The sequence below is a fragment of the Tachysurus fulvidraco genome, chromosome 23 (assembly GCF_022655615.1).
Source record: "Tachysurus fulvidraco isolate hzauxx_2018 chromosome 23, HZAU_PFXX_2.0, whole genome shotgun sequence".
Lineage (NCBI taxonomy): Eukaryota > Metazoa > Chordata > Actinopteri > Siluriformes > Bagridae > Tachysurus > Tachysurus fulvidraco.
The window spans coordinates 7,034,860-7,061,508 of NC_062540.1; the positions used below are offsets into that span (position 1 = coordinate 7,034,860).

The following is a 26,649-nucleotide window of genomic DNA, read 5'->3' on the forward strand; positions in this document are numbered from 1 at the left end:
ATAACAGCACAATCAAAAGGTGCATAATAACATAGCTATGAAAGTAAATACTTAGCTGTTACACAGTGTTTAGAATTTCTATTGATATCAAAATATTTACAATTATTTTTTTTCAAGGACCCAAGGAAGTACTAGTACTTCTCTTCAAAAGTACTAGACCACCCAATATTTGATGAACTAAAATACTGAAACAAATATTCCTATGGTAAATTAAATAACAGTAACAACGATTATTTGCATAGCCCTTGCTTACTTAAAACCGTAACTAATATTTGATGTGATGTAACTCATGATTGTAACAGCAGAATGAATTCAGAATTCTACAGAAACCAGCCAATTTACAGAGCAATCCAACCAATCTGACTGAAAGAAACTTCTTTGTGCAGCAAGACAATGACCCAAACACAGTATTCCTTACTGTGAATACTAAAGGAAAATTCCTCCAAAACAAACAACTGAAATGACTGCAGTGCATACCTAGAAATGCAATGAATTGGGTCATTTACTTTACGACTATCTGTTTAATTACATTTGCTCAAATGTCTTCCGCCAAAGACAAAATTCTCTAAGATGATAATACCATCTATATATAAATATCAGAAAATGCATGGTGAAATTCCAGGGTATCATCTCAGTTTACAGCAAAAGTGGATTGCCCTTACCATTCACATACTTGGTAACAAAAAGTTACAACAGAAAAGGAACACATACCAAGAAACATGTGAGGTTTGGTTTCCACTGCTGATGCTGCAGGTCTTCTCCTCAGGATTAATCATTATTGGGTACACAAGTAAGGTGGCACTTGCATTAACAATTGGCCGAGATCTGCAGAATATAATACAACATTCTACTTCTCTATAACATGCACAGATATTAATATGCCTGCAAAAAGAAAACTAACTGGTTCACCTGTAAAGAACTGCCTTGTCAGCTCCAAAAGCTCCAACAATGAGATCTATATTGAAAGTTAGGTGAAAAAGATTCCAGAATGTATGTCATTTTTTGGATTTATTTCATTATAAAACAAAGATGAAACATGGTCATCCCACACTTACCTGGGTAGCCATTGTGGTCCATGTCTTTTCCACCTTTCATGGTATATCCAAAACTTGCAGGAAGAATGGGAGTGGCAGCTGATGACCACTGACCAGCAATTACTTGAGAGGGCTTCTCCCGAAGTCCCTTAGCATAACCATTATAAATAAAGACTAATCCTTGTTCATCTTTCCCACCAAATGGACTACTGATAGCAATGTCTAATGGATCATAGATAGATAACACAAATATAGGAACGGTAAAAATGTCATTCATAAGAAAAACAAGGGAAAGACAGACATACTGTTCAGGATCAAAGAACAATAAGTATCAAAGCTCAGGTACTCACCATTAAAGCCATCTTGGTTGAGATCTCCCAATGGTGTGATTGAGCTGCCAAAACGACTGAAAATTTGCGTGCCAGTGAGGTGAGGTAGATGTGGTACAAGCTCCAGAGGACCCATCTGTAGATATACATAAACCCGCCCTAATTCCTCCAACCTCCCATCTGTGTCACGCACCATGAACATAGGAGCACCAACTAACAAATCTGTAAGTCTGTATGTAAGAGGATAAAGAGCAATCAATATACACAATATACAGTAAAATGCAAATACAAGCATCCACTATAACATGTATAGTGCTAAAATGACTAACCCATCATTGTTGATGTCTGCAGCAGCCACGGCATAACCAAAATAGGAACCCATCTGTAGAAGATTTTAGCACATTACTCATCAACATAAATCATTTATGGAGCACTTCATTCAAATTTAGAATTTAATTTTTTTTAAATGAATTGTTAATTTTGACATTTCCAATTTTCTCAAGATGACAGGAAAAAACATTAAAACTGCTGACGGTTGAAGTGAATAACATTAATGACAATGGCAGCTGTCAAGGAGTGCTACATGTTTGAGAGCTGATTGTTCAGTCGCTCCCTAATGCCCCTTTTCCCCCGTTTGAGTGCTGGTTCGGAGCCGTTAGCGCATTTGATAATGTACCTTAAGTATACTAATGTTTAATACATTTTTACTTTACTGCAATATGATCAGTTATTAGCACACATGATAGTAGGTAGCTACATGCTACGGCTAAATTTTTTCTGTGTTTATGATAAAATAATGTTATGTACTTTCTCCATTACAACCTCAGTTTAAATAAATTACATAGAGCTGCACGTACACGTTGGATTCACCGCATTTGGACGCCAATGTAGGTTCACAAAGCCATAAGCATTAACAGTAAAGCAACGTCCGCCACTGTTGATGTCTTTGTGTATCCCGCTGCTGCGCTAACGTTGCTGTGTAACGTGACGTGTATACAGTGACGTCAGACTCGGCTCTGTGATGGCTCTCTAACCGATGGAAAGGCAAACCGGTTCTTAGAAGGTTCACCAATGAAACCAACTTTGAACCAACACCAGTGCTAGCTCTGAACCAGCACCCGGTTCGTTTTGGTGGAAAAGGGGTATAAGTGCCACCGGTTAACTCAACTGTCCTTCCTTGGAGCACTTTTGGTTAGAACTAGAAACTACATACTAGAAACACCCCATAGGACCTGCCATAATTAACATCAAATCAACATAGTTTTGCACTTTTGTATGTCCAACGTGAAATCAATCAGAGCATTACAATCAAGTAAACTTTAATGTCAAGTAAAGAGTTACATTTAAACTCAACAATAAGCAATGGTTATGGCCAATCACAAAGTGCTATAGCTCAAAAAGCAAACCTTTAAAACAAATCTTTTTTTATTTCATCAAAAGTATGCTGCAGTCTGTCAAACAGAAAGAGCCAGACTACAATTCAAATCTGTCAGTTCTACTGACCAAGTCCTACCTGTTCACCAATAAAGGTTTTCATGGTTTCCAAAGAGCCATTAAGAATCAACACCTGTGGAGAATTTCAAACAACATTTCAAACACTTAATTTTAGCAAGATACAAGCTATTTATATGACTGAAAATAACAATATTTATTTAAACAGTTTTATTTTTAGTACACTTACTTACTCCCAATAAAAACACACATAATGGTAAGAAATTTCATGCAATCTTAAAAAAAGAATTATATGACATGTTACCTGACCATGTAGAAGTATACCTCGGGGAACACCGGTCACAAAGTCTGAGACACAAAGAGTAGAAATAAGAAAACAAGGAGAATGGAATGATAAAGACAAAATGATAAATTGATTTATGTTACAAATAAAATGTATTAGCAAACCTAATCAAACAAATAAGCCAAAAATATTATACTCCATTAAAAGATTGACAAAAAAATTATTACAGCATTACATATCTGTGACTGGCAAAAGTATTTGAACCTTTGCTTTCAGCATCTGTTGTGATTACTTATTTAGTTATTGTTGCAGAAGGAAAGTTGTCAGTAACAGTTGATCAGGCCAGCACAAAGGCTTGGAAGAATTTTATCCCAAACCTCAGTGCAGAACAGCTTCAACACTGCAATTTTGGTGGGTGTCCTCACATGAACTGTACATTCCACAACTTTTTTTTTGGGTAAAGGTCAGAACTTTGACATGGCCATTCTAGACAGACTTGAGTGCTTCTTGTTGTTGTCTTGGTGTATGACCACATTCATGGACTTGCCATTTTCCTTTAGATGTCACTGGTATAATTCTGAATTCATTGTTATGATGCACTTATGATGGAATGTTGTCCTGCCCCAGATGCAGCCATACAGGTCCAAAGCATGATACTACCACCACCATGTTTCACATATGGTATACAGTTATTATACTTAAATGCAGTAATTTACTTTCTCCAAAAACGTGGTGAAATGCTTCTCATTTTAACCAAAATGTTTTATTTTGGGCTTATTCGTCCACAATGTTTTTTTCCAATTGTCCTCTGGCTTGTCCATATGATCTTTATCAAACTTCATGAGCAGCAATGTTCTTTTTGAAGAGTAGTGGCTTTCTCCTTGCAACTCTGCCCTGCACACCAATGATGTTCAGCGTTCACTTGATAGCAGACTTGTGAACATTAAAATTAGCCAAAGTAAGAGAGGCCTTTAAATGCTTAGAAGTCTCACTTAGAAGTGACCCAACAGACTATTACATGTCTTCCTTCTGGAGTGATCTTTGTTGTTTGACCACTTCTGGGGAGGGTAGCAATGGTAAATTTCCTCAATTTGAACAGAATCTCTCTCACTATAGATTTGTGGTGTCCAAAATCTTTAGAGATGGATTTATAACCTTTTATAGCGCAATGAGCAACTTCCACAAACACGTGTCATGAATATCTGACTGATATATCCCTGATCTTTAATTAAAATAGGGCACTCACTGACACCTGATTGTCATCCCAGGTCAACCTAGAGGTTCCCAAGCTTTACCAAGAATTGCCAAGTATAAGAGATTTGATTTGTTTGACTGGATTCACATTGTCTTCTTTTAGGACTTGTGAAAATCTGATGTTTCGGATCATATTTTTATCAGAAATATAGAAACATCAAAAGGGTTCACAAACTTTCAAGAGACATTGTATGTTACTGGTATGTAATGTGTTGGGCATTTATAATACTGCGAGTTTGGGGGGTTTTGTTCAATTTTAGCCTGTGCGGAATATGGCTACTTTTCTTACAGAAAATTCCTTTACTGGGATATACTGTACTTGTGCTAAAATTACACCCAATCATCTTTGTTTATTTTAGTTCACAGCTCTTCATTTCATTTATCTTCATAATGCACTTATAGCACAAGCATGGTGAAAGATTTTAATCTGGCTAAATGCTGAGTTCTCTAAACTCTAAAAGGGTTTTTTTTTTTGTTTGTTTGTTTGTTTTTAAAGAAAAACCCAGATAATTCACTTTTGAATTCAATCCCAAAGATACAAAAAGAAAGCAAGATTTACCATTCCCCCCATATCAATCACAGAGACAGTACCCAAATAACAGGCATCTGTTAGTTCATGTGTTTGGTAAACGACAGGCAGAGCTTTCCTTAAAGTGTGTTATGCTATCTTATGACAGCATGAACAGTATGAAATGATGTTTTTTTTTACTGGCCCTGTTATATGTCATATGAACTGACAGGTGATGAGAAAAAGCTGATTTTTGGGAAGAGAATCTGCAAATAAAACAAATCATTTACACTGCTAAAATGTAAATGTAATAAATACACCACAAAAAATATTCAAACATACTAAACTCATATTCAAATACACGTCACACACTTTACACCTCGCTTGACATGTGACATACAGCCAGAGAAAAGGCCTTTGCCCTATTTTAATATAATTTGATTTAACTTTGGTTTAACTTCAAATCTCTCTGCATTTACAAGTATTGGCTCACTTGACCGTGTTTGTAAGTGAGCAGTGTTGTTAAGTGAAAGTTTGCAAAGTCTATAACTAGTTACAACCTCCAGAGATAACTCCATGATAACTTCCAAAGAGCTGCTTTTACTTTTCTAATTTTCAATACGTTATGAAAAACACGTGCACTTGGCAGTGAAGAGTCACATTAGAAAATTTGCTGGTGGTTAAATTCCTTACCTTCATCATCATCTCCGTTAAATTCTCCTACTGCAACCGAGTATCCTAAAAGTCACATCACATTACAAGAATTATAGATTAAGTAGACCAGGTAGAAGTGGTTCAAGTTGTCTAGTGACCAATCTGTTTTACTACTAGAGATGCTCCGATCAGCATTTTTGGGGCCGATCACCGATCACCAAGATCATGATCTGCCGATTGCCGATCACTGCCGATCACAGAATGGCAGGGGAATGGGAATCTTTTATCTATAATCTAGCAGAGTTTGCACAATTTTTAGAAATGAAATTAACTCTAAATGAACTGTATTGAGAAAAAAACTGTAGAAATAGGCTACAGTCAAGATCTTGAAGAACCACCAAGTGTTTATTTTAGAAAATATGAACTTAAGGCTACTGTAGGCCATCTTTCCCAAATAAGGCAGAGTAAATTAAAATTATTCCAAACAAAGAGGGGTCAGGCAGACTAACACACATCAGATCAGCTTAATGGGATGTAGCCTCTTAATACACCGATTACATTTTATAATTGGCAGCAAAAAATGTAAAACTTGATACACCAAAATTGGCTACTGCCACAAAGGACAAAACTATGGCAAGTGTTTTTTTTTTTCTGTTATTATCATGAACGTCTGATGTAGTTGAGGAACCAACTACATCAGATCCAAAAAATAAAATAATGAAAGCTACTGTAAGCCAATGCCATCCTTTCTAAATAACAAGGCAGAGAAACAAGGAGGCCAAGCAGATAGTTACCAACCAGGCTACTTGTAAAATGTAAATAAAAATTTTTATATATTTACTAAATTTATACATTTTTATAAATATAAAATATATTTATATTAAATTTATTTTAATATATTTTTTGTGAAGCTAATATACACTATCCTTCAGAAGCCTGTCAATGTTTGTGTTCACTGTTTGGTACAGCGTGGGGTGACACACATCAGTTCGGTATTTCCTGCCTGGGGGGGTCGTATCGTGGATCAAGGCAGCTTAGCAGGCGACACAGTCGGCTGGTTGAAGGATGGGGATGTTGTTGGCTTCGGCTGGTTTAGTTTCTTATACTCGGCATATTCAGTTGCATGGCGTGTTCTAAGATGCCTAATCATGTTAGTGGTATTAAAATGCCGTTTCCACCTTGAGGGATTTCATCACGACATACATTGCAAACGGCTAACTTTACGTCTTTATCGGACACTTTGAAAAACTTCCAGACAGGAGAACTCATCTCATCTCATCTCATCTCTCAGAGCTCCGCTCTGCTGTTGTTTACCTGTGCGCCATGCTTGCACGCGTGAAAAAGTCGTGCGAGTAATTTACATCACGTGATCGCCTTTTTTGATCGGCGCTTTTGGGGTTCACCGATCAAGCTATTTTTAACCAATATCGGCCGATCATGATCGGTGGCCGATCAATCGGAGCATCACTATTGACTACAGTAACAAACATGCATGACATATTTTGTGAATTATACATTTAAAGAAAAGTATAAAAACTACCCATGTAGCTGTCATCAAAGTTGATCTCTTTTTTCTGCATGGTCTGAATTTGGCCTGCCACTGATGTTAGAAAATAGCCTGGGTAATAGGCCTTGATTATTTCCTCCTTCACAGCAGAGATAAGTTGTCCTGACAAAAAACAGATATTCACATTAATTCTGTTGCTGATTACAGAAACCCAGAGGTTTGGTGACACTATCACAATGTATCTCTATATCTGATAGTTTTACCTTGCCAAAAATAGCTGCCAGGTCCTCCAAGCACTACTTTCCCATTCTGTATTTCAACATAAAGTTAGAAATAATTAAACAAAGATATTTTGAATGCATAAACAGTTAAAACGATTCAAACAACTGACCTTCGTGAAATCAGCACTAAATCCACCTTGACAATAGCCTTGGCCCTTCATTCCATGGAATTCTGAAAAACATGAATTACTTGAGGTTTAAACTAAGATTAAACTAAAGAGTTGTTTAATTTTCAAATCTGAACAGTCAAAAATTGGATTAATTTTATATCAGCAAAGCGCACACGGCAGTTCTGGCTATAGGATGAACAGCAGATATAATACTACAACGGTACATTTCCTGAAGAAAATGTGAAAGGTGCTTGCACATGGCAAGTTCACCTCATCGTGCTGAGTGTTTTGATACATGACATGTCCATGTTGTGCTAACTTTTTGATTTTGCTAATTTTGGGGGCGGGGCTACACGTGACGTCACGTGACGTGACCAAAACACGTGTGAGGCAGTTCTCCTCATCGGGCTGAGTTTTGTATATGACACGTCCATGTTGTGCTACATTTTTGATTTCACTTACTTTGGGGGCGGGGCTACACGTGACGTCAGTTCCACTCATCGTGCTGAGTGTTTTATGTTGTGTAACTGAGATATGGCTTCTTTATATTGCAATATGGTTCGTAAGGTGCACTACATGGTTGCTAGGCTGCACAGTTACTATGGTTATATTTGCAGACTAGTTTCTCACCTGCAACAAAAGAGCACACCTGAAAATCCATTTATCTTTTCCTGAAACAAGCACCATGAAGATCTTGAACTAAAGCATCAAATCAGTGATTTTACCAGGAAAAAATATAATCACGTTACAATAAGGATCATTAGTTCAAATGTAATGTATTAACTAACATTTACTAACCATGAGCAATAAATTATTGTATTTAGTAATCTTTGTTAAAATAAAGTTTATTCTTTGTTCATGTTAGTTCACAGTATATTAAGTAATGTTAACACGGTGTTAATAATGTATTAGTAAATGTTGAAATTAACATGAACAAAATGAATAAATGCTGTAGAAGTGCAGTTCATTATTAGTTCATGTTAAGTAATGTGGTAACTAATGTAAACTAATGAACTATTATAAAGTTTTAGAAAAAAAAAACTGTCCAAGGGTGGATTCGAACCCCGAATCTCTGCATGCTAAACTGATTCGCTATCCACTACGCCATCCAGGAACACAGGAAAGCCTTTGCGGTTTTATGTATTAATTCACTAATGTGAAGAATGGCGCGTCTAACAATACCCAAGCTTTATTATATTACAGTCATTCTTATCATTCTTTGTGATATACGTGTCATATCATGTCAAAAAATAATTATGTAATGTGAGAAGACAGAAAATGCACTTAATTTTAATTAATGGGTGGCTCCCATTAAGAGCCGTTGCTGTTCTTAAAAGGACATTAGTTTAAAGTGAAATAAAAAATTATAAAAACTACACTGATAGTTGAAAACAACAAAACGTTATACAAATGGCAGAAACAACAACATGTGTGACCGCTGTGCTGTCCAAGGCACGCAACAATAGTTTTAAGCATTAAATACACGGTTAAATGTTATATTGTTTTGAAAGCTTAGACTCTCAGGATTTTATTAAGCCCACACACAAAGCATAATATGATTTATAGCCATCATACTAATTTAATCCAAGTTGATAGTCACCGGAAATAGGCGGCGCTTACCTTTCATCACTGGGGTAATATTTTCCAAAACAAATGCTTGTAAAAAAATCCCCAAGAGTCTAAGGAACTGGAATATGTAAGCCTTTTAATCCAAAACGCTTTAATCCAAAACGCTTTAATCCAAAACGCGTTTCTGACCGAAATGTGTAAACAACAATCCACTTTCGTCCTTTGTTTTCGGCTCTCACTTTATTTTCCAAAACAAATGCTTGTAAAAAAATACCCAAGAGTCTAAGGAACTGGAATATGTAAGCCTTTTAATCCAAAACGCTTTAATCCAAAACGCGTTTCTGACCGAAACACACAGCACTTCCGTCCTTTGTTTTCGGCTCTCACTTGTCCTAGGAGGCTTAAAAAAAATACACTGAGCCGTCAGATTTGTAGTCCAGGGCCTAATGAATCAAACGAAAATCATGAAAATAGGGGGCGATCCCACAATATATATATATGAAATGAAACTGAAGCTCACTGTGAAATATAGCAACAAGCTTTAATTAAAGACCTTTACACAGATTCACTGGTGTGTGCTGCCCTCTTTTGGATGTTAGCACATCTACAGAGAGATTCCCCATTCAAGTCTATGGGAAAAAACACCACTTTGAGCTTCCATACTGGGAATTCTAGAATTCTGATCGCTTATAAAATCCATAGCACACCTCTCCTCAATGAGCCGGTCGATTTGACACCTCATTTATGGGTTTAGGACAAAAGCTGCGGGACAAGTTACGCGCCGAAAAAGTGTCCCGAAGAAGAAGAATTATAATTATCAGAATAATAATAAGTATGCAAGAGAATAAGAATGTGCTTTGCAAGCACATTAATAAGTATGCAAGAGAATAAGAATGTGCTTTAGCAAGCACATTACTACTACTACTACTAATAATAATAATAATAATAATAATAATAATAATAATAATAAGTATGCAAGAGAATAAGAATGTGCTTTGCAAGCACATTAATAAGTATGCAGAATAACAATAATGATGCTTTGCCAGCACCATTAATGAATGCACTCTTTCTAATATGTTATTGTTTCCATTGTATCAGCTCATACGCAGGGACTTGTATGGTGAATGTGCCACATAATTCAAGATGATTAACAAATATATGTTATTCTTTTTTAAAAGCAAAACATTTCTTTATTATTAAAGTGGTGACTTTTTTAGTAGTTTATGTATTACAATAGAAGTCTTAAATGTCTGTTTTGTAACATTTCTTTAACTTTTTAAGCAAGAAGAAAATCTTTGGAACATAGGCGTCTATGCTTTCTGCACTCTTAGTGCAAAGACTATTTTAATGACTAAAAAGCTGTATTCATTTGGCATATTAACTTAAAAAAAATAATAACCTGTCTTATAGACACTCTACAACACAAAAAAAGAAAAAACCTCATACTATAAACGCAGTTCTATTTAGATGTAGTGAGTGATATACCTGTGCGGCAGGGAGCATATTCCACAAATTTGGTGAAGTTTTTAATGGACAGGTAGCAGGAGCCAGTGACATCTGCCTCAGGTGTGTCCTGTTGAGTTTTCCAGGAGTAGAGAGGGGCACAAGCCTAAGGAGTGAGTTACAAGAATGTACAGTAGTATGGAGGTTAGTTGCATAAACAAATACACAGTTGAGCAAAAAAGATCTGCAAAATGTCAGTGCTACATATGGTGTAAAATAAGTGAATCTTTCAAAGACAAACAAACTCAAACATTATTCACAACACTCCAAACCACAAGATGTATTGTATATGAACAAACAACTTGCTCTGTTCTAACACTATTCTTAAATAAGAGCATATCTTAAAATATATGATAGAAGAACAGATGAGGGAAAAAGTCTGAAAGTTACAACACACTATGTTCCAGCAATGAAAATTACCTGCTGTACACACCAGAGCACACTAAGCAGCATCATTTTATGATTTTATAATTATTAGGTGAACTGTTTTATTAAAACTATGGAATGGAAAAGAAACATACCAAGACAGAGTCTTCATGTGTACGAACAGTTGCTCCAAACCATTGGTGGGACTTGAATTCAGCTTGGGTTTCACCATTGTCTACAAAGGTTGTGAGGGAGAAAAGAGTTCCTTGTAAAGTTGCTGTGAGTTGCTGTGAGGATTTTTTTTTCCCACTGACCACTGTCACATAATTTTGTTTTCAACAAATTATGCAATTCTGAGCAATTTATATGCTCAGCTGATTTGATCTGGATAGTCTGGTAATTAATTTGGCCAGTCTGACATGACAGTTTGATTTTTTTTCTCAGATGAGCTCTGTTATGTTGCCAGTGTGTTTTGGGTCATTGTCTTGCACATGATGATCCTACCAATTAAGTGGAATTCTCTCTATGCTAACTAATAGACAGAATGTTTCTGAAGACCCATTCTTCTGCTAGTATCATGTATTGCATCATTAATAAAGATTAGTGAGCACATTCCAGAAGCAGTCATGCAAACCCAAGCCATGCCCTCCACACTATGCTTGTCCAGAACTTCTGTAACTTATCTCTGTATTTCTTTAAGAAGGCCTTCAAATTTGTACTGCTGATGAGTGGTTTGCATCTTGTGGCATGGCCTCTATATTTGTTCTTTAAAACTCTTCTTCAAACAGTAGATTATGATATCTTGTTTTTTTTTTTTTGTCATCAAATGGGCCTGTTTTCCTTGGCAAACCTGTTGTTTTCCTTCTTTTACAGGAAATTCCAAATTGGTTGTGAAATGACCCTAATCAAGTTTCCCTCCTTTCTCAGACTCACGTCACTTTAAAAAATGTTGGACTCAAACAAAAGCTGGATGTTCTAAGCTATTCAGCACTTGGAGAGGTAACATTATAACAGCCATTAAAACATTGTTTAGGTCCCTCTTATGCCACCAAAAAAGCTTTGACCTTTTAAGGCATGGACACAAGAGCTCTGAAGGTGTCCTTTATCTTTTTTCTGTGTTAATGATAAAATAACATTATGTACTTTCTCGATTACAACCTCTGTTTATACAAATTACATGGAGCTGCGTTTGGATGCTAATGTAGGTTCACAAAGCCATGAGCATTAACAGTAAAGCAAAATCCGCCACTGTTGTTCTGTTTGCGTTTGCCGCTGCTGCACTAACGTTGCTGCGCTGGGAAACGCGAGACGTATACAGTGACTTCAGACTCGGCTCTGTGACGGCTCTCTAGCCAGTGGAAAGGCAAACTGGTTCTTAGAAGGTTCGCCAGTGGAACCAACTTTGAACCAGCACCAGCTCTGAACGGTTCTTTTTGGTGGAAAAGAGGCAAAAGTCATGCAAGTTGCAAGTCGGGGACCCCATGAATCATACTTGTTTGTCCAGCAGATTCCACAAATTCTCTACCAGATCATTTGGAGGATACATATCCATTATGACCTCATTGTCATATTCCTTAATCCATTCCTGAACAAATTTTTGCAGTGTACCAGTGTACAGTATCCAGCTGAAACTGGCTACTGCCATTAAGATAAATTGTTGCCATGAGGATATGTATTTTTTCTACAACAGTGTTTACATTGGAGGTCTATGTAAAGTAGCTTCCACATGAAAGCCAGGACCCAAGGACCCATTTTAATGCATTTTTAAATAATGCACCGTATTCAAGGACTACTTTGTAATATGACGCTTGAAAATTAAGCCCTTTTAGTAATATTTATATTTTATGATCACACTGCTGGCTAATACAAAAATGTCACATGAATAGCTTTCCTTATACAAAAATAAGTCCATCCTTAAAAATATTTCGGTTTGCAGTAACAGTAAAAAAAAAAGGGTACAAATGATGTTTGATGTTCAGGTGTTATATTACTGGAAATTTTCCTTGAAGCCGCAGTCTGACTATTGCAGGAAATAATTAATAAACTCTTATTTGTTTCTATGTTGTTATAACTGGGTGTAGTGGCAACTCATTCACATGCGCACACGCGCACATACACACACACCTCAAGTTTAGGACATTGTACGGTTACTGTATTTTCATGTTCTGTTGATATACATTACGCACTGCTCACTACCAGTAAGTGTAGTAATCACCAGTGGAGGCACTGCGCAAGTGGAAATTAATGGAGTTTCTTGTTTAGCCACCTTAAATACTATTTCCGGGCTGTATTGTAATTCTACTTAAGTACAGGGAGATCAGCCAGTTCACCATTCCACCGCTGAGAATCCAGGATCCTGCTGCGCCATTGCTATACCTATTGTAGTTTAACCCTAAATAACTAGCTAGTCAAGTGGTATTGACAACGGCTACGGGCCGTTGTTGTGTACGTTTCAGGTGACGATCACGGGTGAAAAAGGGGTTACATTTACAATACTTACTAAAATGATTTATTTGCCACAGATTTGAGAATCAGAATCAGAATCAGCTTTATTGCAGGCATGTTTACAGATGCGAGGAATTTGTTTTAGTGACAATCTCCACAGTGTAACAGGATGTCATATGCAGTATGGAAGAGATTGTATGTACACATTTACTGGTGTGAAATGTGCAGTTTAAATAAACATATGAAATATACATATGCAAATAAGTATACAATTTGTATGTACACATGTGCAATTGTGAAATGTGCAGTTGAAGTAAGACAGTGCAGTACAGACAATATGTATGTACAGAGTGCAAGTATGAAATGTGCAATTGAGGTATACATAGTGCAAATATTGTGTTGTGTGTTAATTGTTCATCAGGTGGATTGCTTGAGGGAAGAAACTGTTCCTATGTCTGGTCGTTCTGGAGGTCAGGGCTCTGTAGCGCCGACCAGATGGCAACAGTTCAAAGAGGGAGTGTGCTGGATGTGAGGGGTCCAGAGTGATTTTCTCTTTTGCTCACTCTGGAGGAGTACAGGTCTTGGAGAGTGGGGAGAGTTGTGCCAAAGATTCACTCAGCAGTCCAGACTACCCTCTGTAGTCTTCTGAGATTGAATTTGGTGGCTGAGCTGAACCAAACAGTTACTGAGGTGCAGAGGATGGATTCGATCATGGCAGTGTAAAACTGTTTCAGCAAATCCTGTGGCAGGTTGAACTTCTTCAGCTGACGAAGGAAGTACAACCTCTGCTGAGCCTTTTTCACAATGGAGTCAATGTGAATGTCCCACTTCAGGTCCTGGGAGATTGTGGTTCCCAGGAATCTGAATGACTCCACTGCTGTGACAATGCTGTCCATGATGGTTAGTGGGGGAAGAGCAGGGGGGTTTCTCCTGAAGTCCACTATCAACTCCACTGTCTTGAGCGTGTTCAGCTCCAGGTTGTTAAGGCTGCCCCAGACAGCCAGCCGCTCAACCTCCAGTCTGTAAGCAGACTCGTCACCGTCCCGGATGAGGCCGATCAGTGTGGTGTCGTCTGCAAACTTCAGGAGCTTGACAGATGGGTCATTAGAAGTGCAGTCATTCGTGTACAGGGAGAAGAGTATTGGGGAGAGAACACAGCCCTGGGGGGCGCCAGTGCTGACGGTGCGGGTGCTAGATTTGAGTTTACCCAGTCGCACTAGCTGCTGCCTGTCTGTCAGAAAGCTGGTGATCCACTGACAGACAGAGGAGGGCACGGAGAGCTGGGTTAATTTGGGCTGTAGGAGTGATGGGATGGTGGTGTTAAAGGCAGAGCTGAAGTCCACAAACAGGATCCTCACGCAAGTCTCTGGTCTGTCTAGATGCTGCAGAACATAATGCAGTCCCATATTGACTGCATCATTCACAGACCTGTTTGCTCTGTAGGCAAACTGCAGGGGTCCAGTAAGGGTCCTGTGATGTCCTTCAGATAAGCCAGAACCAGTCTTTCAAATGATTTCATGACCACAGATGTTAGAGCCACAGGTCTGTAGTCATTAAGTCCGGTGATTTTGGGTTTCTTTGGGACGGGGATGATGGTGGAGCTTTTGAAGCATGAGGGTACTTCACACAGCTCCAGTGACGTGTTGAATATCCGTGTGAAAATGGGTGCCAGCTGATCAGCACAGGCTTTCAGACAGGCTGGTGAAACACTGTCTGGGCCTGGAGCCTTTCTTCTCTTGGTCTTCCTGAAGACCTGACACACATCATCTTCACTGAACTGGATTGAAGGTGTGACTGATTCGGGGGTTACGGAAGGTGAGAATTGGGCTTTTTCAAACCTACAGTAGAACTCATTCAGGTCGTCTGCCAGTTGTTGATTCACCACAGTGCTGGGGGATGTTGTCGTGTAGTTGGTGATGGCTTTCAGACCTTTCCACACTGAAGCTGAGTCATTGGAGGAAAATTGAATCCATATTTTTTCGGAATAATTCCTCTTTGCCACTCTGATCTCCTTTTCCAGTGTGTATTTGGCCTGTTTGTACAAGACTCTATCCCCAGTTCTGTGAGCATCCACTTTGGCCTGACGGAGCTGGCTGAGTTTCGCAGTGAACTATGGCTTGTTATTGTTGTAGGTTAAGTGAGTTCTGGTAGGAATACACAAATCCTCACAAAAACTGATGTATGATGTTACAGTTTCTGTGAGCTCGTCCAGGTCAGCTTCAAAAACAGTCCAATCCGTGAGATCGAAACAGGCTTGTAGATCCTGCTCTGCTTCCTTAGTCCATCTTCTTACAGTCCTTAATACAGGTTTAGCTGTTTTTAGTTTCTGCCTGTAGTTCGGTATCAGATGAACTAAGCAGTGATCAGAAAGTCCTAGAGCTGCCCGTGGGACAGAGTGATATGCATCCTTTATTCCAGTGTAACAGTGATCCAGTGTGTTACTGTCTCTGGTGGGACATGTAACATGCTGTCTGTATTTAGGCAATTCACGTGAGAGAATCGCTTTATTGAAGTCCCCAAGTATTATTACTACAGAGTCCGGGTGTTGTTGCTCACTCTCTGTGATCAGATCAGCAAGTGTCTGTAAGGCCGAACTCACGTGCGCTTGCGGTGGGATGTAAACACTCACCAGAATGAACGAGCAAAACTCCAGCGGCGAATAGAACGGTTTGCAGTTAATGAAGAGTGTTTCAAGATCTGGACAGCACATCTTCTTTAACACAGTTACATCAGAACACCACCTTTCATTGATGTAAAAACACGTCCCGCCGCCGCGCGATTTCCCCGTTGATTCCGCGTCGCGGTCCGCTCTGAAGAGCTGAAAGCCCGGCAGACTTAACGCGCTGTTCGGAACAGAGTCGTTCAGCCAGGTTTCCGTGAAACAGAGAGCAGCAGAGTTCGAAAAATCCTTATTTTTCCGGGTGAGCAGAAGGAGTTTGTCTGCTTTGTTGGATAGAGAGCGGAGATTCGCCAGATGAATGCTAGGCAGCGGTGTTTTTAAACCGCGCTGTCTGAGTTTCACGAGCCGCCGGCGCGCTTTCCCCGTCTGTGCGTCCTGAAACGCTTAAACAGCGCAGCCGCTCCTCCAACTACGATATTCAGCAAAACGTCTGAATACTCAAAAACTGGAAAAATATCTTGGTGTGTGCTGCCGAATGTTCAACAATTCATCTCTGGTGAAACTTTTTTTCTGGGTTTTCTTTACATCGAACATGACAAACTAACAAAAATAGAACAAACACTGCGGAGCTAAGCACTGAGGCTGCCATTCGCGGCGCCATCTTTCTTAACGCAAATTTACAACTGGCAAGTCAGTCGGACTTAAAGCAAAAAAAAAATAAAAAATTTGAGTTGGTCCTAAATTAACATGGGCAAACATAATACGGTAAACAAGAATATTTTTAAGGATGTGTGCAAGTTTGTGTAACAGCCATTTTGAAAGGCAGTTTACATGATTTGCTGTTGTACAGTCTCTTGTGCCCAAGTTACAGACAATAAGTCTAAATCCCAAGGAAACAAGTCAGAAGGCCTTACTTGACACAGCACACATTTTACTGTTGTCTCACATGTTAGAATGGCACTATACAACCCTTGGGCCCCTGTCTACACTGATACACTCCATGAAGCACAGGTTCATTGTAATGTCTATGATTCTCATGTTTTAATCCATTTGAATGAAATTTCATTCATGAGAATAATAGAGTGATATACTTGATATCAGCACCTATAAATACATTGCAAACATGTCCACAACAGTGCTTCTTTGATAAATGACCTCATATGTGGAAATGAGTTCATTTTCTTCAGTTCTTTATGTTTGCATCATTATCTGCTACAAGTAAACAAGACGACAATCACAATGTAGGCCAGGTTCAAACTGTCCACAGATTACTGAATTTCTGTATGTGCATTTCCAGGGACTCGGTTTAAACACTCTTTCTCCACTTTAAAACATTTTCTCTTAAACCAAATGCTTCCAGTAGAGAGATGCAAGGGGACATGGCAATGATATGCACTAGTTTTAGAAGAAGCACAATGTTAGACCATTTTAAGTAAAAAGAGTGCGTATCCGTCAATGCAGGAATTTTAAGGAGAGAATGTGGAACCTGACGCCTTAATACTGAATTCAATCAGTAACTAGGGTGAAGGCAGTGAGCTTCCTGGTGACTCTAGGGCTGTAGCATTTATGATTAGCATATATTGAGAAATTATAGGATACACTTCCTTTTGGAAATTTGAAAAAAAAAAACAAGTTATATGAACCAGTTGAGCCTTACCTTGCCGATCAAACTCTATGCTACTGCAGTCAGACAGGTTACGGCCCCATGGGCAGTAGAACACAGATCCTCCCTCTGTGATGTTCGGCTGGCTGGTATTAGCTTTTGGTGCTCCAACTATGATACTTGCATCTCTGAAAAATATTTAAGAAAGCTAAATGATGTGGTAATAAATAAAACAAAAGACAAAAAAAAACAACAAAATTATCTAACTTTTACAATCAAAATTAGAACATGCAAAACAATATTAATAGAAAATTAATATTCTGGAAGAAAAGGTAGTACTGTACTTTATATACTGCAAAACAACATAGGACTTATATACAAATGCTGTTAGATTTGCTGGCACAATAGCCTACAAAATGTACAAATCAGTAATAAATGTATACACATGCACCTTTGTGTAACATGGAATTTTTATCTATCACATAACTGATGTGTGTAATTAACAGGGACAAGACATTTAACACACTTTCCTGTTTAAAGGAAAACCTAAAAAAAAAAAATCCTATTCCTGAGTTACATATGATCAAATGGACTACATGTAGTTAATCGAGCTTAAGATTTATTCCACCAACAAATTCATGTATGTATGCTCAAGGTCATATCTGGACGGAATGAATGTTAATTGAATTGTAACTTAAACAGCCTGAAACATCCATGCCGGTTCAACAATGTAGCAATAAAATATAAATGATTACAATAAAAACAACATCATTGATAATCATAACTTTGTATAGAGAAATAAGTAATACAACTAAAGGTCAATATGCCCTGATTTAAAAAAAAATCAAAATAAGGAAGTTATAAATAAAATACTTTTAATAGAAAAAAGCTACAAAATGAGAGAAGCAGCAAATCACAAGGATAGGTGAAACACTAAAATTGCACTGAAATAGTCCACTTTCGTGAAAAGAACAAGGGAAGGTAGAGCAAAGACAATTCCTCACAGTCTGTAAGCGTTCTCTTGTTTTTCAACACCATTAAATTCAGACCATTTTGGCATGTTAAAGGGGTCAGGAGCACTACAGGCTTTGGGGGGTGGGGGAGGAATCTACAGGAAGAGCCCACCCTTTCCTGCCCCCTTGGCTGGTCTCAGTGTTGCGTGACTGGGGTGAAATCTCACAAAGCTGATACTGACCAAATAATCCAGTAAAGAGATCTCAAAGGAGGTTTTATCAAGGACAGAAAGACAGACTGACAGAAAAAATAAATTAAGAAAAGAAAGAAAGTTTACATAAGAAAAAAAGCTTTGGGAAAAGACAAAAGCAGTTGTTCTATTTGTTTTCCAGTTATGCTGATATCCCTTTATACGTTGAAGGCATAATTAATTATATGCAAAATTGTAAAAACAGAAGTCACTTTTGAATTAAATCAGGAAATAGAACAATGTAACTGTTTGCAGAGTCACACAGAGACAGACAGAGACACAACAGTTGATGGTAATCTCAAAGAATTGCAAATAAGCACCCATTAGCATGTAATGTCTTTATCAGCAAGCCCCAAATTGTATTCTCCCTCTTTTAATTTCTTAAACATTGTACTAATCTTAGCATAGTAATAACAGCTTGATTGCCTTGGGTCAAAGAATGCCAGTTTTGGAGAAAAGGTAGTGAGCCAATGTCCAATGAAGTATCAACTTGCTTCAGTATTTAACCTGATTCCTAAAGATGGGGAAGAAAACACAGCACCAAATGGTCCTTACCCCCCAAATTCAACAGCCAGAAACACTCCCCAACCCATAACCAATCACCATCTGCCCAGGTGTGAACCTTATGTCTCTTGACAATTGTTTCTATTACATACAATCCGTTGACAAACAGTATTCACTAGAAGGTATTTAGAATGGTTTACCAGCCTCCAAATACACCATAAGCCAGAAGTGTACATCATATAAGTATACCAAACTGCTTAAGAGTTATAATCATGGGAATAAAGCAGCAAGTTAAAGTCAAGTCAAGCCAGAAGCTTTTATAGAAGTGAATGATTGAACTATCCACAAAATACAATATACTATGGGTTATTTCTAGGAATTTGCATGAAAAACCTAGTATTTGTATGAAATATGCGCTTTTTTAAAAGTTTTAAACGAACAAGCTCATCTGTCTTTTGGTCATATGCTTTAATAAATCACAATAGTGATGAAATCTACATATATGATACAAGCCTGTCAAAGGTAGGGGGAAAAAAAGACATCAAATTCTGATTTTCTATATATTATCGATTACCAGCAGATATTATGGAGGTCATGGCTGCCAAAGAAACCAGCAAAACTCTTTATGGGCAATTAAAGATTTAGTCTCTGGTGCATAATAGTTGCATCCATACAAAATTAAATTCTGTCACTACTTAGTGTTGCAGCAGATAGCACAGCAGTCCACAATCCCCAGTTGGAGACTGATATTTATCCACTATAGGTGAAAATCTGTTAATTCAATAACCTTTTTAGACAGACAACAGAGCACATTCTGCTTGGCTCAGCAAGCCATACTCAGCATGAATACAGGCCTAAACAGTGAACTGACATTCTTATGCCCAATAAAGCTTTTCTATTTAGTGTTTCTTATCCGCACTTCTCGGGTCACAGGTGTTTCTCTTCATTATTTTTACATTATTATGTGTGTCATGCACATATAGGAGTGCTGCCACAGACGTTTGATTTTAGTGTAAAATTATATTTAACAACGCCACAATTAATCTTAATTTTCATCCTGCCATGAATAAATATCCTTTTGCTAACTATTATGGATATTAAAATAAGGCAGACAATGCATCCTGTAAGTACACTCAGATAGCAGTGCATCTTAAGATTACCTAATGCTTTATTGAGACTCCAGCCAGGCAATTTCAATAGATTCAGCGAAAAATCAAATGCTGCTCTTTTTAAGTCATGTCTAAAATGTCCTGTCTGCACAGTGGACCTGAACCTTATTTTCTCTAAGCTGCTGTCCAGAAATCACTGACCAAAAATAATGATGAAAGCACTTACTACTGGAAAATCTGGTAAAGGAGAACTTCAAAACTCACTTACACAGCTGGCTTTGTTTCCACCATGACAAAAAAAAAAAGTACGGTCAAGGCTTATTGAAGAACAGAAGAAAATGACATGACATTATAGCTAAAGGGATACTTGAACACAGACATCTTAAGTATATTTTGGTTTCATCACACGGTATGAGAAAATGCTTTTAAATTAAGTGAAACCATATCAGTCCACTTTAACCTAAAAACAAAATACATATTACCACATGGATAAGTTTCTGTTGATCTGACCATAACTTTACACATCCAAAATCTAACATAACCACAAATGCATAAGTATAAATCTATCACAACTAGACACCTCCAAATAAAGCTTTCAGTGGAATTCTTAAGCTTAATTTGATTTTTTTAATTAATTAATTTTGTTTTTTTAATTAGTGAAAATTAGATTACCTATTAATCATCAGAACAAAGAAATGACTAGATGGCTAATGGAACATGAATTTACAAATCCCTGGCATATATAGAAAATTTCTGTAACATTGCTTACATGTACTTTATTCAGCAAACACTTTAAATTTAAAATCAAATAACTGCATATTTTGCTGCAAGCTGTATTTTCAAAATTGTTGGAAGGTAACAATTTAAAGTGCCTATTGCATATACTATGTATAATTGTGTGGATTCTTCTTAATTGATCTTCAAAGTCTAGCCCATGAAATTAACATAAATACCCTGAAATAAAAACAAAAAATATTTTGTCGAAAATAAATACACCTAGAGGAGTTCCAGCTCAATTTATGTTTAGTTCTTTCACCTGCAAACCATTAGCATCTAGTATATTCCAAACTGCTTTTCAACCCGTTTATGTCCATACGTAAACTATTTGCCTAAAAACTGATATTTAGAGCAAAATTCTTTGTAATAATTGGCCAAGAAGTTTTGTTTTACTCCAAATAGGTAAAACAAAACATTTCAAATATAAAGATGCACTTAAGTGTGCTTCAGAACATCTGAGCAACAATCTGAGCTTTTGTGCTTAAGGGTACGTCAGTAAAGTAAAAAAACAATTTGGCCTGCTGAGACTCAGCACACGTGTCTTTTGCCACAGGAGAATGTACACTCAAGGACAGGGGCCCATTATTCAAACCAGACAAGCAGTAAGTTTCTCAATAGTATGGGGGACCCTACTCTCTATTGCTCCAGCCATTGACCAAGCGTTTTTCCATTAACCCTCAAAACAACATACTCTTGTGTTTTCACAGACCTTCCCCTCAGAGCATCATCACCCAACTGGACAAAGGATGCTAATGGTGAATCCTGAACTCGCACAAAAAGAAATGCACAAAATAAAAGGAAAATGGAAAGTTTTTGCTTCCTAAAACAGGGAACACCTTTTAGCCTCTGCACAAAAAGTCTATTGTCCAACATAATATCTGATTAAATACAATGCACACTTTGTAAGTGACTCCAAATAGCTTCTTCTAAAATAATTATTGTAAATTAAAAAAATTATTTACATTTAAAAATATTCTTTAGCCACCCTAATGTAAATTTAATCCAATGTTTAGAGCCTGATCTCTGACCTACTGCTTCTAAAGTGCTCTCCTTCCTTATCTACATGCTATGTAGCCAGAGTGGAATGTGCTACTCCTACACATAATGAATGACTAAGTTGGCAGTATTTTCCCATTTTTTCTTGCAAAAACATTCTATAACCATCAAATTGTAAGGACATCTCCTGGTATTAGTAGCTATTAATGATTCTCTCCACCTTGATAAAACCCCCAAATTCTACTAAACTTCTGCTATAAAAGAAACCCCAAATCATTATGCTGCACCAATATAATAGTGTAATACGTAACATGTGTGTCAACAACTTTTGGTATTAGTAACACATTCAGCCACATGGTTAGGGGTGATTTAGCTGAGCTTGGATGATTTTTGTGGCTTCCAACAGAGCTTCCATTTAGCCACCCTACCACATATCCCATACATGTGAAGAATGAGAGATTGTTGTCACATGCAGAGAGTAATCAGGACTTGTCAGATATTCTAGTCAGACTTTTGATATACAATTTTTTACAAGTTTTATTTCTGTCTAAAATCTAGGCTTCAAACATATGTACAAAAAATTGTTCCACTGAATACTTGTAAATCCCTTGTAAAACCCCTTGCCCACAATGCCCTGTAAATAAATTTAAGTTTAGATGGAGTGATGGTAGTGAGAGCAGCTGCTGTTTCCGCTGTGACTTCATAGCTCATGAGACTTGGTGTGGGTGGGGGTTCGCATGGCCTGAAATATGGGAGCTGGGTGAGGGGTTTGAAAACCATGTAAAATTACATGGAGCAAAAGAGTTTTACCTAATACTCTCTGACCTCCATGCACCAAACACACACAGTTCATTGTTAACAAACTAAACATTGAATTGAAATGCACTCACAAGTCACTCAAAGTCCTGTACATATCAGGACTATCATAAGCCGAAGGACATGTTTGAGATCAGTTCATTTTAGAGAACCAAAGTAGCATTTTATATATATATAAGAGGAGAAGATATATATATATATATCTTCTTAACACTTCTATCACTACTTTAAACAGATTGCTTGCACGCTACAATATTCTAAATGGCTAGCCAATGTATCACCGAGTCTCATTAGAAACAGAAAAGAAGGCATAACGTATTTAAGTAGCTAAAATATGATCTGTGCTTAGGGTCTTGCTCATTATTATGAGTCACACTGGCGCCAAGGCGTCACAGTCTGTCTTGCAAAGGAAAACAGTGACGGAGCTGTGAATTAGAATACAGAAAACTTCTAAAATCAGATTACACATAAATAAGACATATGTGATTAACTTTTAATTCTTGTCAATAACCTGGGAAACTTATATCTCCATTGTCTCCAGTATCCTTTTTGTGGAAATGTAGACTGCCTCCTTCTCATCCAGTCATGGGCAATTACAGAAGCACCCCGAATTCCCTTCTCACTTTTTCCCTACCGTTGACGTCAAACCTTTCCCTTGTTCATATACTAAATATGGCTTGAAACCTGTACTAAATATGTCTTGACATATCATGCGGTTATTAGACAAACAGAATTTTATTACGAAGGTTTTAAATGCAGCCAAGAGTCCTTATGACGTTATATGCACAAGTCAGCATTTAGTATCACCCTGAACAAACAGTGAAACTTCTCAGTCTTCAGCGATAAAGACTTTATATGGATTTTCACATATTGAGCTTGGGTTCAAAACCACAATTGGAGACACTTTCTATGCGCTACTGAGGTGCGATTACTGAGACACCGCCGTTAAGTTCTAAACATTCGCAAACTATTTTATTGTTTAAACGTTTCCAGAAATACGACTATGAGAACGTATTCTATGAATCTACATATTTAGATTTACATTTTCCTCTTTGATCTAAACTTTATCAATACGCAGTCTGCCGATTCTTCGCGGCCTAATTAAAAAAACAGAATCAAACTAAAAATTGTACCCGAAGATTTTGAACTTACCGTGCCGACTGTGCCATATAAAAGTCCACAGAATAACCAAAATAGCTGCCTGCAGGTCCGGAATATATTAACGGGGTTTCTACATCCAAGTTGAACGCGACGGTCCAAGAAAAAATGCATGTGAATAAAAGAGAGCAGTCCATGTGAAATAAAGTTGCCACCGTGGTTGAGCGGTGCCTTTTAGAACCCATGATACTCGAGGTGTCAGTCCACCTAAAGAAATAAACTGGCCGTTTCTTCTCAACAAAGGTGACGAGTCAAATGGCGTCCTCCTCGGCTGGTAAATCTGCCAGAATCTAAGCAAATCTCATGGATTTTCGCACGTTCTTGAAAGCGCCCCTTGATGTTGAAACTCACTTTCTCGTTCTTTCTCTATTTCAGCTGTAGCTCGCTCCAGTTTTATCGTCTTGTATCTGTTCTGTTTCTCTCTTAATTGTTCAAATATTGGGGGAGTCGCGTTAAGATGCGTGTGGGCGGAGCTATAAGAGCGCCTCTGTAACGCACGGTAAAGGCTGAAGATGTCTGTAATGAGTGGAAAATCACATATTAAAGAATAAGTATATTTCAATTGTACAAAAGTGTTGTCAATAAATGTACTTGTTTTGATTTTGAAAGTTTAACCCAAATTAAAATAAAAAAAATAATAACTAGATTTGTAAAGTTCGTCGCGACAAACTTTGATGTTGGCTTTGACGGTGCAAGTATTCGCAAAGGCCGGTGCTTTTTGGAGGCGAGTGGACAGAAAGATTGTGAAAGCTACTGGACCACTAGGGTGCCAATACTTTTGGAGGCGAGCGAACATGAGCCGAATACCAGTTCACCTCATTGTGCTGAGTGTTTTGATATGTCACATGTCCATGTTGTGCAAATTTTAGATCTTCACGTGACATCACGTGACGTCACGTTACGGGACCAGAATACACGTGAGGCACTTCCCCTCATTGGGCTGAGTGTTTTGATATATCAAGAAGAGGCCATCAACAAATTGTTCCCACAATGTTGGGAGCATAAAATTCTCTAAAATGTCTTGATATGCTGAAGCATTAAGAGTTTCTTTTAAATAAGGGGCCAAGCCCAACCCCTGAAATACAACTCCACACCATAATTATCCCCTCCACCACACTTTACGCTTGGCACAATGCAGTCAGGCAAGTATCGTTCTCCCGACAAGTGTCAAACACAGACTTATCCATCGGATTGTTAGACAAAGCAGCGTGATTCCTCACTCTGGAGAACATATTTCCACACCAATAGAGTCCAGTGGTGGTGTACTCTTATACCACTGCATATGACGCTTTGTACTGCACTTGGTGATGTAAGGCTTGGATGCAGCTGCTCGGCCATGGAATCCCATTCCATGAAGCTCTCTATGCACTGATCTTGAGCTAATCTGAAGGCATCACAAAGTTTGGAGGTCTGTAGCTATTGACCCTGCAGAAACTGTGGCCAGGGAAGTGACTGGAACACCTGAATTCAATGACTTGAGGGGTGTCCCAAAACCTTTGGCAATATAGTATATCAGTTCCCATGGTTCAATAGTCTCAACAGCCTGGAGAGGCTTGGGTAGAACATGGGAATAACTCATTACTTGTCTTGAACTGTGACATACTCTCTCCTTGTAAACACACTATGATCTACTGTATGTTCACAAATCAGCAGCCTATAACAAGACAATGTACACTGACACTAGACCATGTACTAACTATTGACACATGAATGCTCACTCTGCAAAATGAACATCTTGTGACTATGGATGTGTCTTTGTTTGAGAGGTGTCATCCTTTGATAAATGGAACACCAGTCTTACAGGAAATGGTCATTCTAAGCAAAGAAACTAAGGTATTTACACACTACTGTCTATACATTTACAATTGTAAAGAATTTCTACATATATATTTTTAAAATTCCTTTTTAAGGACCACAAAAGACTGACAAATAGGCTTTGCACTTTATTAGTAGCATTATGGGGCTTTCTTAGGGAAGACTATTCATGTTTCCGGTGTGTCATCACTCACTCACTCACACATACACACACACACAGACAAACACACTCACCCATAGCAACCAACCACAGGCTCAACATAACAAGCAAATGGCTCACAGTGTTCTTTAAAAATGTATTAAATATAGACTTGTGTCTCATACAATCAGTGCTCATGCTTATGCTCAGTCTTTTGCATATGCACATGCTACATTCTGGTCATTCTTTTTGGCTTTAACAAAATAAAGCATTAAAAGTCAGGTATTTTAATGAAGATACTAACATGCCAATCATGATCTTAAATTATAGTTTGCAATGAACCTTAATTCTAATAATAATAACAACACCACCACCACCAATAATAATAATAATAATAATAATAATAATAATAATAATAATAATAATAATAATAATAATAATAATACACATTAATGAATGCAGGAATATGTCATGAATGCAAGGCTTAATGATTATATTTTCAGGGTCAAAGTATTTTGTAAGTAATAGTACAAAAGAACAGTCTGATTTTAAAGTCCAGGTGTCCTAACTTGTTTTAATGTTTGATAAAGCTTACTGTTTTTCATCAGCAAAG

At 37.7% G+C, this 26,649-nt stretch overlaps 1 protein-coding gene across 1 annotated transcript in view; it reads right to left on the reverse strand.

The window, feature by feature from the left end:
• The window catches only part of itga5 (integrin, alpha 5 (fibronectin receptor, alpha polypeptide)), a 40,513-nt gene extending 15,963 nt beyond the window's left edge, over positions 1–24,550 (reverse strand). The window contains exons 1-15 of the mRNA XM_027144689.2: positions 24,077–24,550; positions 17,573–17,706; positions 11,006–11,085; positions 10,467–10,590; positions 7,413–7,474; positions 7,285–7,330; positions 7,055–7,183; positions 5,554–5,598; positions 3,120–3,163; positions 2,877–2,930; positions 1,693–1,745; positions 1,385–1,593; positions 1,056–1,256; positions 910–955; positions 712–825 (exon numbers count right to left, since the gene is read on the reverse strand). Of these exons, the coding sequence (XP_027000490.2) occupies positions 712–825; positions 910–955; positions 1,056–1,256; positions 1,385–1,593; positions 1,693–1,745; positions 2,877–2,930; positions 3,120–3,163; positions 5,554–5,598; positions 7,055–7,183; positions 7,285–7,330; positions 7,413–7,474; positions 10,467–10,590; positions 11,006–11,085; positions 17,573–17,706; positions 24,077–24,267 (1,532 nt within the window). The 5' untranslated portion in view covers positions 24,268–24,550. The remainder of the gene's footprint in view (positions 1–711; positions 826–909; positions 956–1,055; positions 1,257–1,384; positions 1,594–1,692; positions 1,746–2,876; positions 2,931–3,119; positions 3,164–5,553; positions 5,599–7,054; positions 7,184–7,284; positions 7,331–7,412; positions 7,475–10,466; positions 10,591–11,005; positions 11,086–17,572; positions 17,707–24,076) is intronic.
• Positions 24,551–26,649: the final 2,099 nt, after the last annotated feature.